Source organism: Dermacentor silvarum, chromosome 8 (assembly GCF_013339745.2).
Source record: "Dermacentor silvarum isolate Dsil-2018 chromosome 8, BIME_Dsil_1.4, whole genome shotgun sequence".
In the NCBI taxonomy this organism is placed as follows: Eukaryota; Metazoa; Arthropoda; class Arachnida; order Ixodida; family Ixodidae; genus Dermacentor; species Dermacentor silvarum.
In genome coordinates, this window is record NC_051161.1 from 79,866,634 (window position 1) to 79,883,526 (window position 16,893).

At 46.8% G+C, this 16,893-nt stretch overlaps 1 protein-coding gene across 1 annotated transcript in view; it reads left to right on the plus strand.

Moving 5' to 3' along the window:
- The first annotated feature begins 6,915 nt into the window (after nt 1-6,915).
- The window catches only part of LOC119461479 (relaxin receptor 2-like), a 222,061-nt gene continuing 212,083 nt past the window's right edge, over nt 6,916-16,893 (plus strand). Inside the window, 1 exon segment of the mRNA XM_037722807.2 lies at nt 6,916-7,662. Within this exon segment, the coding sequence (XP_037578735.1) occupies nt 7,584-7,662 (79 nt within the window). The 5' untranslated portion in view covers nt 6,916-7,583.

The following is a 16,893-nucleotide window of genomic DNA, read 5'->3' on the forward strand; positions in this document are numbered from 1 at the left end:
GCTCCTAGTAATTATTGTATCGAACTCTGTGCTAAGAGACCCCGGATTGTGCGTCAAATATTGACTGCATGCACTGTGTGGCGTTTTATATCTCAGTGGGAGATTGACATTGCACATCGCGCGAGTAGTGACTGCACTGTGTGAAGTTTTATGTCTGAGTGGGACGTTGACATTGTTTAGTATACTGTGCGGATGCTGTGTGACAGCGCCCACACAGACAGCTGTACATTATTAATCCCTTCCTTCGCTTGCTTTCTTTTCTCTTTCTTTTATTTATTCTTTCGTACCTCTTTCTTTCCGTCCCCAGTACAGACAGGGCAGTAAACCGGAGATATCCTCTCGTTTACCACTCTGTCGTTCCTGAGCTTTTATTTCTCTCTCTCCACAATAAATACAAATTTAACGCACCTCACGCGCTCTCTTGAGCGTCATATTTTGTTTTCCTTTACAACCCGTCCAACAAGAATTTAGTGGGCGCTGCCATAATGCTCTCCGGACTACAGGGAGCCTTCCTACTCTAGACTGTTATAAAGCCGCGTCGGTTGCGCTCAAAAGGCCCTGCTGAGGCGACACCATGTGCGCTTTGTACTAAAGAGAAACAGTACAAAGAGGAGGCGCTCTCTCTGTCCGATGGAAAGGTCCCGAAATTGGGGCATATATAAGTTGGTATTCTAACGGTTCCAAAAGTGTAGGGAGGTTTACGTCGATATAACGGCACGTAAAAGAATGCTGTAAATGATCGCCCAGCCCTGACACCCGAGCAGATGGAATTGCGTAAGCATCGTTCTGCTGGTTCCAAACGTCATCGCATCGCTACGATTGGCGAGTAAGAGCGTCAGTGAGAATTGCAAACGAGGCTATAACGGGAGCGTGGCGGTTACTGCTTCGAGACGTGGGGAGAAGCGTCAATAATGCTTTCCAAGAAAGTCAAGTCCTGCAGAGACAAACTCGCAAAAAAAGGCTGCTACAGGATTCACGGCACATGCAGAATACGGCGAGTAATATAAACCACGTGAAGGGCATCCTACCCTCTGTATATGTCCACGGCCTTGGAGAGACGTCGAAAAGAAAAAAGGACCCCCTCCCCCCCCCCCCCCCCCCTTCGAGGGCACTCCCGCGGGGAAAGCGCCCAGAGTGTCTCCCCACCTTCCGCGTTTCCCTCCTCCTCCTTTCTCAAGTTAGACCATTTAAAGCTGCAAACCGCCACCTCTGAAGAATACCCCCTGAAGAAGGAGTGGAATTGGCTCCGAAACATCGGGCTAATAAATTCCCTTCTTTGGTTGGAGTCAATCTCTTAAGTCTTAAGTAGGTGCCTACACGCTACTCTGCAGAGGGAAGGGAATCGGGGACAGGGAGGCCCTAACCGCGCGCATTTGCATAACAGCAAACATGGCCGTATTCTTACGGCAACAGTTAGAAAATTTTTTTCACTGTTTGAGGCACAACTAGCCCGTAAAGATAAAGCACATTCATAGGCTGTCCAAATTATGGAGCACGTGTTATTGGCTCCGCACGTTAACTTAGATACTGACGCTCTGTGCGAAAACCACGGCTCTTCTGTCACGTACTAATTAGGAACGGTTCCCGCCTGCATCGGTGCTTCTCCCTGACTCTTAGAATGTCGTTATTTCTTATATATCCTTTCCCCCTCCCCAAGTGTAGGATATACGGGGTGATCATCTGTAAGTTTTTCGGATTGTTTTTAAAACGGGGGTATGAGCCATTGCTTAAGGGGGTATGATACTTTCATTGTCGTACGTAACGGACATACTTAATTTTGAAGCAATTTAATTTCAAAGAATCGCAAGCGGCAATGGCGGGCGAATTCTGCTAACCACGCCGCCGAGCAAATCGAGACATCGCACGCAAGCGATCACGGCGGACTGCGAGCATACCATCAGTGACGTCGTTCTCCCCGTCACAGCGGAACGTGCTTGTAGCCTCATTACAAAACACGAAGACGTAACCAATAATTGAGAAATACTTTAATGAACCGTCGGGACTAATTCAGTGATAAACACCGGGGCCGCACCTGTCAGCTTCGCTGGTTCACCATCTCTACTGAGTGCTTGGGTGGTGATTTTTTAAAATTGCCTGTTGCAGCTAGATGACATTGTTCTGGTCCTTGAGCTTGAGCTGGGTTATTAAAAGAGACGCACACTGCTTGCATGAGAAATCGCACCACTTAATCAACTAATTAACAAAGATTCACTAATTACCTTCCTAATTATTTACGGTACATGCTGCAATTTATAAATTGTAGCCGGTGACTTTGCAAGGCGAACACACTTGGAATGGATTTCTAGAATGACATCTGTTTGGAGATATGCACCATCAAACTTGCCGTAAAATGCACTGTAGATCCACTTCCTTTTTTACAGCGAAGCTGTTAAGTGTTCAGTTTTCGATGGTCGCGTCCGGATGTAGCAAAAAAAAAAAAACTCTCATTGGCCGTATGCTGTATGTGCGAGTGAAAGCGCGCGAGGGACGCCCGCTTTCACGGGGAGCGAACGCACGGTGGAGAGCAAACGCCGCTTCTTCCTTGGCGTGAAAGGCCGTGGGGGGACAGGAGGGAGGGAGGGGAGGCGACGTTTAGCTGCGGCATCAAATGCGTATCTTGCGACCAGGCGCAAGGGGAACTGGTGACTCTATCTCCCACGCGAAAGGAGGGCAGCGGGAAGGCAGCGCGGGAGGGTGGGGTTGCGGCTTCTGCTTTGCGAGCAACTTGTACTTTGCGTGGCGCCGGGCGGTCGTGCGCACCGTATCTTGAAACCGATCTGCAACACGGCACCTACCTTTGTATGCGCTGTGCTTTCGCCACTCAGTTTCTGTTGAAGTGATAGACCGCACAAACCTTCACTCGCTGCTGCAGGCGCGCTTGCTCACGCCAGCATTTTGACAGCGATTGTGTGCGGTCACACAAACAACGCGTGGAACTGTTGTCGACGGTGGCGGGGTTTTGCTCGCGTTCGTACCGAACGCGCACGGCGTTGGTGATGTCTTTATGAAGAACGTGCCAACCTTTGCCGTACACCCTATGGCGATATACCGTAGCGATCATAAGGCAATGGTCAAATAAATCAAAACAACCGGATGATCTATATTCCTCATTGTTTATTAGTAAAAATAATCAATTACACCATCACATCTTAATAGTCATAATTGAAAATACGTAATTCCCAGCATGGTAGAGCTTCGCTTGTCTTCCATATCCCCCCCAGTGGAAGGGCCGATAGTTTTTTTAACCAAACGCTCTTTTACGCATTAAAATACAAATGTAACTGGAACGCCCATGTATTTCATCCGACACTTCGGTAAATAATACAGAATTCGTAAAATACATTATTTGCTTTAGCGAGTTGGTAATTAGGTAGTTAATTAGTGTTTTTGTAATAGGTGTAATATGTGGTTCGATATATTGTGCTAGTAATGTCTGCCTCTTCGAATAATACAGATCATGGACAAGTATTACGCTTTCTGCCACAGGCGGTTTTCGAGAATTCCGCAAAACTTAAAAATGATCAACCCGTACAGCCAACCGGCTACGTCCTTGGTTAACCACCCCACCTTTCCTCTTCGTTTCTTTTTCTCTATTTGTTAAAGGCATTCTAACAAAAACAAATCTTCGATCATTTCGTATAGTGTATTCTCAAATCGAATAGTAATCGAATAACAGTGAAATTTTATTTCGTAGTCAGGATCGCGAATATTAGCATCGCTTGGTCTTTGTTCGTACATGAAATACTTTTTTTATGAAATGCTCTTAAATATATTCTTCTATTATAATAGTCAGGGCACGAAGGCCACTGTTATTTAACGGTGCCTTGAAAAAATGCAAGTTAGCACGTGCTAACTTGCTAACGGCATTTCCTGAGGGCGCGTCACGTTCTAGTGACGCACCCTCAGGAAATGCCGAAGCAGGCTCGAGTTGGGAAAGTGGGTGCCTGGAAAGTCACATCCAAATTATTATTCAATAAATAATAAAAGAAGAGATCTCCGTTAGTGATGAAAGAATTTGGAGGACGCTTAAGCTTCCTCTTTAAGCGTGGAATGCAATAGAACTCAAAGATCCCTGACTGCTTATCAGGCTTTTTTCGCGTATATGCAAATTACAATCCGACGCTACCACGACTGTGTGTTGTGGTTAAGTCGTACTTTACTACTTTTCGGACGAATTTTACTTTGATAAATTCAATTTTTGTTCACTAACGCTTTGCGCCACGCGAAGCGCCTGCCCAGTCGGGGGGGTTCGAGATTATGTGGTTCGGCATGAATATTTCCGCCGACGACGACGACGCTTACGCCGACACCGACGCCGAATTTTCTGCGACACGGGGCCCTTAACGCTATGGCGCAAAAATTTGCATTCAAATCCTTCGTTTCCCTCTTCTAAGCTCGACCGAGCTCAGCGGTGTCTCGCCCTTTTTATCACCGATCTGTGCTTATAAAGGTCAAAGTTTCATTCCTGTGCAGACGACTCTAGAAAAGTGAAAGCAGAGATAAAATGCACAATGCGGCAGCATGAAAACTGGGTTTCGAAATTTCGGTGCTTGGAATTTATGCATATAAATGTGATCGAGAATGTTCGCCAATGCCACACCAAAAACATGCAGTATTATTTATTATAGGCAGGAAATTCGTAAACAATGTCAGGAGGATGCCTCAAGCAAACTTGTGTTAGTGTTGGCCGCAAGTGTGTGTGCCTATTGTGTGGGGGTACATACGTGTCTATGCGTAAGGGAGTGCATGTGCAGAAGTGTAAGTGCCTGTGCGTCAGCCTTGTGTATTAAATGTGTATTAGCTTCCCACCTCCAAGCCCTTTCTTCATCCCTTGTGGTTCATTTCAAATAAAACATTCGGTTCATTGTATTATTAGTGCTGCGACAATACAACAAGGTGCTCAAAGATAGCTTTATGTCTGTATTATGAGATTAGCTACTTTCCCTAGCGATAAAACTATCGCACCTAGAGCCACTGCTAATCAAGTATAACAGCTAAAATTATCGCTGACTTACTTCATTACCATATTTAGAGCACGCTTCTGCAAGCGGTGAGGTCTACAGTCAATCGACCTTATATCCAAGCGTTTGCTTGAGATGCAAGCTCCTTGCTTGTTCAAGCCCCTTTGCTATATAAGAAATCAAGCGACTTAGCGTGGAAGTTTGGGCGTGTTGGTGATTGGGCACACATTGGGCGTGTTGGTACACATTGTTATGGGAGCACTAGAACAATGTGCACAACACGATACAGGGCCATCTGGGTATCCATTGCCGTTATCACGGGTGTGAACACTACATTGAAAAAAAACGAAGTGCTAGCTGAACATAGTTCACAGCTGACACGTGAAATCAGTGAGGCGGATTTCATCAGGAAGTTTGATAGCTCGTGCGTTAGTTCTCTTTCGATTGCACTTTCATCTCGGGAAATAGCACATCTTAACAAGGTTTCAATGACAAACATTCCGTGTGCAGCGTCAGCATGTGGCTATCATTATCAGCATTATGAAATTTAAAATGATGCTCTAGGTATTTTGCTGATTATTCACATGTTGCGCATGGTAGTACCATATATATTTATTCCTCTGCATTTTCATCATATAATCTGTGTGCAAGTCATCGCTGTGTGCGTGTCGCTCTTTCGTGTCCCTTTATATTTTGAGCAGTGTTCTTTTTTTTTTCCAACCTGTACAAGAATAGCGCCCAGTACCTTTGCAGTAGAGCAGCTGAAACTCTTGCAGCGAAGGAAAGCCTTCATTTAACGTGAATTCGAGATATGCTTGTGGAAAGGAGCCTCTCATTTTCTTCCGCACACGCCATTCGATTGAATGTGTGAGCGCACCTGACTTTGCGCTAATTGTTATTTCGTCAGCTACCAATTATTTCGACGCCGAACCGGTCCACTGCACTCGCAGACTTTGGCAGTGCACTTGTGTTTCCTCACAAATTGCGCTAGTGCTGCCTTCTGTTTTTTTTTCTTTTTTTTTACCCGACAACTCGCTACAACTTACTATAGGTATACCTAACGCGCCACCGTCTAGTGTAAGCGCCAAGATCACTGCGCGTAGTATTTCTTTATTTAGTACTATTATTTTTGCTTTGCCAGCACAGTACGCTAATTCCGCTCGTCAATTGTTCAATCCTTAAGGTAGTGTCGACCGTCTCTGTCGTGGGCACCGCAGCGAAGTGGCGGCAGCTGTGTACCCGTGTTCTTTGTAAAGCCACAAATCTGCCGTCGTGGACCCTTCAATGTATTTCTTCTGCAGACAAATACTTCGTAGCGCTCTTCGATGTAAAGGCGTTTACGGTAGATATCAAACATATCATTTCTGCCGGGACACATACGCAACCCTTATTTGCGAAGGCGTTCGTTGTAACAACCGCTCGAGTGTGGTTGTAATCTTACACACTTTTGCAACGTTGTCAGAGCGTATCACTGCAACCGTGCTGAATATATATGCCATAACTATGATATTCAAACGAAGCCGAATTTCGCCTTTTACTTCGTGCCAATGCTCCGTCAGGTCGTTCACCCCGAAGACGATCCGGCTGTGTGCCTTATAAGACACGTGTTGCGGCCGCGTGGTTATATAGTTGTGACATGCTATACATTGTGTCGCTATCGTCGGCATACCATTTGTCACACGGAACGTCGTGCATTTTCTGGAACGCGCAACGCTCACATTTTTCTCTCTTTCTCTCGTGCGTTTTCAATTCCGTTCGCCGTCCGTTTGTTCCCGAGCCGAGAGCCAATCTGAGGCTCGCTCAGACCCTCCACCAGGGCCGGGCTCGGCGCTGCAGTCGCGCGGGAGCGCGCGCGCCGCTGCTAGCTCGGCGCGGCCCTCGTCCTATCAACGGTTCCCTCGTCCAAACAACAAAAAAATTTCATCGCGCGGTTCTAGCAGGCGGCGCGTCTGCAGTTGCGCTCCTGCCCGAGGCAGCAGCTGCCACCTCCCGCACTCCGAGCCCAAGCTCTTCCGAGTGAGAGCGCGCCAAGTGGCCTCAGGAGCTCTCCTAGGACTTGCAGGTGTTCCCCGTCGTCTGCTATAACGTGCGGCTTGAGAGTATTGTATCAGGAGGCTCCTCCGTTTGCTTTTATTCTTTTTTTATTCTTCCTGATTTTTTGTGCGGTTTAAATTCGGCAGCAACATCGTTTTCCTTGCCTAGAGCGTTAGTCCCTGAGATCGTTCACCCCGAAGACGACCCCGGTTGTGGTGTTTGCCGGAACGGAGTGTTGTGTTGCCGCGTGTATGTAACGCGCTCCTGTTGCTTTGCCGCCTCGCGGTGCGACTTCGTGACGTGCGCCTCGACAATTCCTTCGATCTTTTCTTTTTCCTTTTTTGAATTTTTTTTGTTCTCTCGAAACGCTTGCAGCGCGGAGAACGTTGCTGACGATGATACGAGCAGACTACTTCGTCGTCGGGTTTTGCCGACTGGCGGCAAATGCTGCGCGCTCTACGTTATAGATGGAATCTGGACGCGCCATCGGGAAGAACTCTGCAAAGGTTGTCGTCGCCGAGTTCGCGTTTGTCGGACGCTGAGATGTGCGAGACCTCCTTGTGCCAGTGAGCCGAATTGTGTGTGTGTATGTGCTGTGTGTGCGCGCGTGTGTTTTGTTGCTGTTTCCCACAAGGGCATTCAAAGCCGGACGCAGTCGTGGCTTTAGGTAAGTCGCGCAGTTATTATATATTATTTTGTCACAGGAATCTGATGACTTGTTTCATAGCGTTGACTCGTTGGGGAGCTAGCGTTCATATCTAGTGAAGTTCGCGGGCGCGTTTGGTGTTTGGACTGTTTTTTTTTTTGTATAAAGTGCAACTGGGGCTAGCGATAACATCGTGAACTCTTAGGGCAAGCGCTATATTTGTGTTTCAGCTCTCGCAACCGGTCGTCATTTGGTAACGAAGCACTGCAACCAATTTTTCGTTGTCACTTTTATTGTTTGTTTCAGGTGGTCATGTGAGTCACTTTATCAGAAAGTAGCAATAAGATAACGTTATGACTTATTTATTAGGGATGATGTTTTCACCTGGTCTACGAACGCTAAATAAAGCAAATGCACACTGGAGGCCCATATCTACTAAGTGCGTTGTACGGTAATGAGACCGACGTAGGGAGAAACAAAGACAGTGTAGCGTTACTGTTGGTTCATTAAAACGCACAGTTGTTAGGCCACTTCATTCTTGAATTTCTGGGAACATCGCTTGCTGCGGTATTACCCAAGTGTCGCGTATTCATGACGGAGGGTTGGCCAGCATGTGCGTTAATACTGTCGCGTTGTTATAATAACAGTCAAAGAACAAGACAATGCCGAAACGGAGCGTTAAGAAGTTGACTCATTATTGGGCAAACTTGCGCCCAGAAAAGCAAGCGACACTCAAACCACCGCGATACTGGCGAGCACAGCCGTCTGTTCTCACATCTGAACTCTCGAGTTAAGTTAGTCTGCTAGTTATACATGTATCACCTAAAATTATACAGTACCCGCCGTGGTTTCTCAGTGGCTATGGTGTTGGGCTGCTGAGCACGAGTTTGCGGGATTGAATCCCGGCCACGGCGGCCGCACTTCGATGGGGGCGAAATGCGAAAACACCCGTGTACTTAGATTTAGGTGCACGCTAAAGAAACCCAGGTAGTCCAAATTTCCGGAGTCCCCCACTACGGTGTGCTTCATAATCAGATCGCGGTTTTGGCATGTAAAACCCCATAATTAAAAAAACAATTATAGCATGATTACTGGTGCTCGTTCATAAATACGAAAATTTACAATATTTGCGTCACGTTCGCAGGTTCTTTGGACACGAGTATTTCAGTATAAAATCGGTGACAGTGCTTAAGCAATTTCGAATACAGTATGCATGTCCTGTGCCGAGCAGTAAATTGATAGCGAGGATAATCCGGTCAAAAAGAAAACCAACGTGCGGGTGATAACATTGCAAAAGGACCGTTTTCTATTATATTTACGAAGCAGTTTTTTTTATTAATGCTAAGCAAACACAGAACTATAAGTCAGCAAAACAAGGGGAACATGGGTTTGAAAACTTAGAATACGAGTTTGTGACATTTCTAAACAAAGATGCACAAATACCAAATTTTAAAAAAGGTGATCTGGATGACCCTGCCTCTTCCGCAACCAACATTGCAGTCGTGAGGTTGCACGGAAGTTTCTACAACGCAATAGCCATTTGCACACGGTATAGTACAGAACGGAAGATGGCGGAATGTCTTTAGAAATCGATACCCTATAAAAAGTGCAATGGCTTGGCTGTGCCTTGCTATACTAGGTGGAAAACTAAAAAAAAAAACTAAAAAAACACAACCAAGCGTAACTGGCTCCTAGAAAAGTTGGCTAGTTACATGGCACGAAGTAAGGGTTGCCAGCCCACAGCGAGGTATGGACCCAAGGTCAGCTAGTGTGAGCGGAGAATGAGATAGACACAAATTTGAAGTAATCTCAAGAACGATAATAAATACCAAAAGTATCGCGTCTGCGTTCCGGTTCTTTGTGATAGCTCTCATATGACGGCACAATCCAGTCCTATTGGTTTTCGTCAAAGGGCTTATTTCCTCCACGAACTTGAGAATGTATGACGCTGTAGTCACCTGTAGCGTGCAATGTGCGATTCCCATTCACATCAGAAATTGTAGGTAGAGTGGGAGGAAATGAGATTAGGAAAAAAAAATGATATGACTCTCAGATCTCAGATCGCAAAACAGATATACGTAGAGGCAGGATTACTCAGTGCCGAGAGAGAAGTTTATATTTTCATCAGGAGTTGCTCGAGGTAACCGTCTAAGGAAAATCAATTGTCGTTAATATTGTGTTGCGTGTTTCTTTTTTTACTTTTTGCTGTGGTAGCCGTATTACCATAACCGGTGTGGTCGCTATCTCATTATTCATTATCATCAGAACCGAAACACGAAAAATTTCATGATTCTGAGACTACAAATAATCATCTGCCATCATCGTCTCCGGAGCCCTTACTCTGGCACCCCCATTTTATTTTTATTTTTACTCTGCAGAGCATCAGCTATCTTTTCTACGCATTGCACAGTCCTGCCCAACATTCTATTGACTTCTCATGGAACACAAGCGATACCCGCCTGCGATCTCTAATGTATATACACTGGTCTGCTACTGACATCTTAATTTTTAGGTATAACTTTCCTTTCCCGTGCTTGCTCCGCAGGCCACAATTTTATTCCTCGCATGACGTATCTGACTATACTATACCCGATGTTATCTACTTCTACTACGGAGTGCTGATTCACAACGCTGGGCAGTATACTAAATGACTTAGACGTAGCACGCATGCACACACACGCACACAAGTTTGCACGTTGGGCTTGCTGGCGCGTCATACTACAGGCTGTGATTCCCTTTTTATTGCGTTTGCCGGGCGCTTTCAACGTTTTCCTCCATTACATTTTGCTTTGCTATATAGATTCTCACGCGACGGCGCTCGTTCATTTTCCTTAGGGGCACTGGACAGTTAGGATACTAATATTAAACTCGAAACTGAACGAACTCTCATGATTAGCAAACTAAAATCAGCCCTCTCGTTCACGTTTGCCAGGCGCTTTCAACGTTTCCCTCCATTACATTTTGCTTTGCTATATAGATTCTCACGCGACGGAGCTCAGTTCATTTTCCGTAGAGGCACTGGACAGTTACGATACTAACATTAAACTCGAAACGAACAGATTCTCATGATTAGCAAATTCCAATCAGCCCTCTCGTTCACGTTACGAAACAAAGTGTACGCCACCCTTTCTTAGAATTTCTGTCGGCTGGGAATCTCGGTGGATGCATAGAAGTGGCCCTGAGAAGCACTTCTCCTGGTCAATGCTGGCGTCCCAATTTTCTTTGCGAAAGCTTGCAGTTCGCGAAGGAGAATCGTAAAAAAAAAAAGATACGAAAAATACACACGAGAACTGCGTTCCGCAAGACATCGGCGCTTTGTCCGTTTCTTAGCTTCGGCCCTTTCAAGTGCTGCAGTGCTGCACGTTTTCGCAATCGCGACATCGCTGCTCGCCCGCATATATTAAAACGCAGTATACAACGCTGTCTATTGCGTCCTCATCGTCCTCGATATTTTGAGCAAGCACTGAGCGAAAGCACTAGATGACAACTCGTTTCGTGTAAGTGCATTTACTTAACATTAGCCTGTACGACGAATGACCTTCTACACGACGTTATGTTAGCATTAAACGGCATGATACAATCGCGAGGTCCCCTTGCTCTCCAAGCACGTGTAGCAAGCATGTTGTTGCTGAAAGTGTGGGCATCAGCACCAAGTGCGAGATATTTCATTAATCCTATCACCTCGCAGTGTATTTTCTTGCGGTGTCAGCCGTAAACAATCGTGTTTAGCGGAAATTGTTTCCACCGTGCAAGACGTGGTCAGCGCATTCAGACTTCTTTACATTTAGGCTCCGCCTAGACTAAGAGACACTTCATTTTATTGGTAGTAATGGCCCAAAACAACACAGTTGAAGAATTGAAGGACACTTTGTAAATTCTAAAGTATGTTCGGCGAAACCGCCGCATGCACATTCGCTCATTCTTCTTCCGGCGTTTGGTATCGGGGGAATCCACATTCTTGGGGCGCTTGTCCGAACCGCTTGCCGTGGAATCATTACCGGGCCGCTTGGGAGCCACCCGACTAACTCGACTGCTGCAACGAGACATCTGACGGAGGAGCGTGCGCGCCGCTGTGCCATCACGTGATTGCTGAGAGAGTGTAAGGGGTAGAGGCCACAGCCGGCACCGTTCCAGGGCACGGACGGATGGACGGTCGGACGCCGCGAGTATGAGCCATTAAAGGCTTCCGCCGTAATATGGGTCCGGGACGCCGTATAGATGGAGATACTCCGGATTATTTTTGTCCGCTTGAGCTTCGTTAGCATGTAATAAAATGCTTGCCATATCACAACGCGTGAAGAGCGGAAAAAATTATGTACCTCACACATCATCAAACGGTACTTTGTTGGCACCCATCGCGAGGGCCCAGTGGCTGACAACGAGGTCGCGGGTGGGATTAACGGTTATTGTATTTCGATGGGGGCGAAATGTAACAACGCCCGTGTATTTAGCCCTTGGTGCACCGTAAATGGTATAAATATAAACCGGAGTCTTCCGCCACGTCAAGCCTCATAATCTGAAGTGCATGCAGGTCGGGATGTTAATTTCGCTAATTTATTGTATTTTAACAAAGAAGACACGATCAAGCATAGAAGTTCAACCTTGCTGACGCATTCACCGGCCTTTCGAAAGTATTCGACCACGTGGTGCAAAGCAGCATCGTCGTCGAATAGCGTCTATCGTTGAAGGATTTTGCAGAATGTATGTGCCTATCATCGGCAACCTTCGCTGCTTCGGTGGACCGGGTATTAAGACGGTTTAGGGCTGCAGTGCTGTCTTGAATTACTTTTATTGTACTTCTATATCTGTCAGGAATTTTGAGCAACGCTTTAAGACGGATATATAACTGTAGTCTCATTTCTGCAAAACGAGCGCAGAGTAATTTTATGAATTCATTTATGCTAGCTACACTGTAGAAATTGCCTGCACTTAGGCTATAAATTCCACCTTGTCGCAAACTTGTATTGGTTATAAACCTTCAGCGAATGTTTTGTTATTCATTAGGACAGCCAGCACCTTCTGGCGCTCTCGGAAAGGTAGCTACAGAAAGCATGAAGTGAAGGGGCGCAACGTCGTTGTGTAGTATCACTCTTAAATTTTGCATCCTGCTTTCGCAATTTCGCCGGAAACGTACTCAAATCAAGCCTTCTTGAAGATGACCGCACTTGCTTGAGATAGCCGCACAGATGCTTGAAGATGGCCGCACTTATACACTCTTAAATTCAGTGACGCTTTAGCGATACATTGAAAGTTTAACGTACTTTTAGCCCGATAACAGAGATCATATGACTATCTCCTAACTATTGTGAGGCACGAGCGTACTTTGGACCAAACAAACGATTAAGTGCTGCTTTCTTGTTTTCGCTTTTTTACTGTTTTATGTTTTGTGTGGGGCGAAGGTTCGGGTTACAGTTAGGTCACATTTGGGCATAAGGCACAATTGTTAAGTTGCAGTTTGTAACCATTAGGTTACAGTTAGTGCAGAAGGCACAAGTGTGAGCAGTGCGCGATGTGTGAGCGATCTCTTCTAGATCGAGATAAGCGTGTGAAACACCAGTGCATTTATCATACCCTCATGCAGTTTAGCAAGAAGTGCGAAATCACGATGTGTCATCGTCTTGACAGGGTTTCAGCAACGATGTTGGACTAGTCACACCACCATGCATCTAAATGACAACGTACCCGCCAGTCGCCTCCGCTTTCATATGAGCCTTTCCAGTGCAAGGGATTTGTAACGAGTACGCATATTCTCAACGTCCCTCAAAACACTAAGTGAGGTCACTTACACGAAGACTTGCGCCTTTGTTTCTTTTCACGTATAACTTCCTTGATCAATTGATTAGAAGATTACCCTCAATATACGCAGATGTATGTATCACGTGCCGAAACCGGGATCTGATTATGAGGAGCGCCGTATCGCAGGACTTCCCAATAATTTTGACCACCTGAGGTTCTTTAACGCTCACCCAATGCACACGGCAAACGAGCATTCTTGCATTTCGAACCCACGACCTCGCGCAGCAGCTCAACACCATAACCACTAAGCTACAGCAGTGAACATGCCAGCACGCCCGAAAAAGTATTTAGGCAGAAGGCATTGAATGCAGAGGGCACACTCTCCATGAGTGTTCATTACACGCTTTGGCGTACCGCTGCTCACCCCGAGGTGCTTGGTTCTATTCCCTGTGGCAGCGGTCACGTGCCGATGTCGTCTAGAGCGCGAAACCACCCATAACCGAGTTTAGGATGTCACTTAAAGAACACGAGTTTCTAAAATTGATTCGGAGCTGTCTGCTGCGGCATCTTTCATTCCCCTGTGTCGCTTCGCGACCTTGAACTCCCTAACAATCAAATTGCAAAATAAACGGACACCCTGTAACTTATCCGTCATCTCCAGATGTAAACTATCTTTTGTTTGTTTGTTTGTTCGACATCTCCTAGTGGTCCAAGCACACTATGAGGAATTGGCCTAGTTGTCGTTAAAGTTATTTAAAAAAACTTGCTAAATTTAGTGACTTGCACGCTAAATTTAACCGACATTGTATCAAACCTTCAAGCGGGCGTTCCTTCCCAGTCGCGCGCGCTGACAACCGCATGAAACTTGCCATATCGAAGCTTTTCATGGGAAGCATGATTGTTTCTACGTGTCATCCGCAAATACCGAGCGTCGATATGCCGCGCGGAAAATGTCATCGCCACCGGGGCCGCGCCGCAGATGTGAGTGACGTGACAAAGGGCGTTCTCTTGTTGCAGCACGCTTTTCGCGCTGCCCATCTGTATAGAACAGTGAAAAACATCGCGGGTGCTCTTTCCCGATCGTTCTTCGCGAGAGGCTTTGGCAATATCCTCGCTCTTTGTTGGCTTTCCCAGTGACGCCGCAGCCCCCGGCACGCGTTACGTGTTTTAGTTACCGATTTTGACTCATCTAACAAATAAAACTAGGCATATTCAAAGCGCACTTTGAAATATATGTGAAGCGAAGCTATCGCGAAATGGTTATCTAAATGACGTATACAACCGATTGGAGATGTGTGCAATTGCCTGCATTTCAGTTTTGTGCGGCGTGTTAGCTCATGTAACGTGTGCGTGCACCGCACAGTTCGCAACTTTAATCTCATGCAACGTTTGTCTTTATGCACTTCGCTGTTCGCAAGCTGTGCCGAAATGCAGCCACGAACCTTCTTGTCCTCGTGTCACAGCGTGAGACTTCGGCAATGTTTGACCTGCCTCGGTGAAAGAACCGTGTGGCTACGTGGATGCAGGGAGAAGAACGATATATACGCAGTACGACCCTTATTTCACCGGAGTGGTGAGATAGGGTGTATATTATCTCATAGTACAGATATGTAAGTACATTTAAGGCTTTTATACCCCCGTGGGTCGCAGTGGCAAATACCAATTCAGGGTGTTTTGGCCAGTAATGGGGCCCAACGAAAGTCTCCAATCCGTCGTGTCAGATGCACAGTGGACCCAGAATTGGGGCAGACCAAGCATATGAAATTTTAACTAAACCGTCGAATATCATGTGGTATTCCATTAAGAGGTGTGTGCGCATTGGAGCTACCTGTCAGCCGATATTATATGTACATGTTTTATGTTATTACCAATTGTTTGATTGCGCGCAAGAGGAGTGCGCGTGTTGGCATACTTAAGAGGTCAACACACCGTGCCTATATAGGCCGAGATAATGAGAGACGCGATACTTTGCTGATCTAGGCAAGAAAAAACAATATTGCTTCCGATTTATTCCTAATGCTTGTCACAATATCACTCAAGCTGTAACTTCTAGTACGCTGATGTTTTGTTATTTACAATAGCGACGTTCAAAAGGCAGATGCAGGGCACCATAGACTTGATTCTCATCTTCTAGCGCTGGGACAGGGTTCTCTGTGCTCTTTTCAACGCCAGCGGTCCGTGCGTTCCGCGGCGCGGGTTTGTCGGCGCCTCGAAAGATGGCGCCACGCTGCGTGTCCAAGCCGGCAGTGTCCGGCATGCACGGACACCTACCTAAGGCCGCACATTTGCCGTCGACCACTTCGACGCGACAAGAAAGAAAATTGACCGCCCTTCCACTACCGTGAAGAGGGGTGCAAGCGAAGCTTCTGTTGACTCGTTTGTGGCACGAGCACAAGCGCAAACCGAGGGGCGGCAGCGAGCCAGCTGCGGAAGACTTCCACTCCGCAAAGATAACCCGCGAAGCTAAAACGTGCGGCCCCAGTGTTTATCACTGGGTTAATCCCAAGCGTTCAATAAATTATTTCTCAATTATGACGTTACACACACGTTCGGCTGCGACGGAGAGGACGACGTCACTGACGGTATGCCCGCAGTCCGCCAATGTCGCTTGTATTCGATGTCTCGAGTTAGCTCGGAGGCGTGGTTAGCAGCATTCGCCCGCCATTGCCGCTTGACATTCTTCGAAATTTCTTCAAAATCAAATCTGTCTATTACGTAAGACAATGAATGGGTCATACCCCCTTAAACAATGGCTTATACCCCCGTACCAACGAAATGGCTCATGCCGCTGCTCGAGGATTCACGGACTGAGTGGACTGACATGTGAGCCTTACCCCAGAAGCCAATGACTCCAAACAACAGACCAATAAAGACGCACTCATCACCTTCCATGAAATTTGCACACATTACAAACACCAACGCCTAACGTATCCACCTCTCTCTGTGTCGAGCACGCGCCAGAGAGAAATATTGTGGCGCCAACTACAAACTCGCACTTTTCTTACCCCACGCACTTTGAACTTATTCTTTCCCGACACATACCCGACACCCAAGTGTCGCTTCTGCCCTGTCCAAACAGCATATCTCTCCCACATAATGTGGAAATGCCCCATCAAATATCCCCCCCCCCCCCGCAACCTCAAACCATTAATTAGTAGCGAGGAGCTGTGGGAGACTGCCCCGCGCAGCTCCGATCCCACCCTACAGGACCGAGGTGGGCTGAGGAGGTAGCGGAGGCCTACGACGACTGGTAGGCGGACGTCTGGCAGCAGAAGGTGCTAAGACTGGAGCACACAGGCCTCCGTCTCTCCCCCCCCCCCGGCCCCTCCCCTTTCTTAAACAGGGAAATAAAGTTCATTCATTCAATATACCCCCGTAAACGCGGCCTCCCCATTACGACAACCGAAGAGAAGTGAAATTCTACGCTGGAATGATTAGCGGCAACGCAGCCCGCTGTGCAAGCAGACGACGACGACGAACGCGGGAGCAGTGGCACAAGCGCGTGCCGAGCACGAG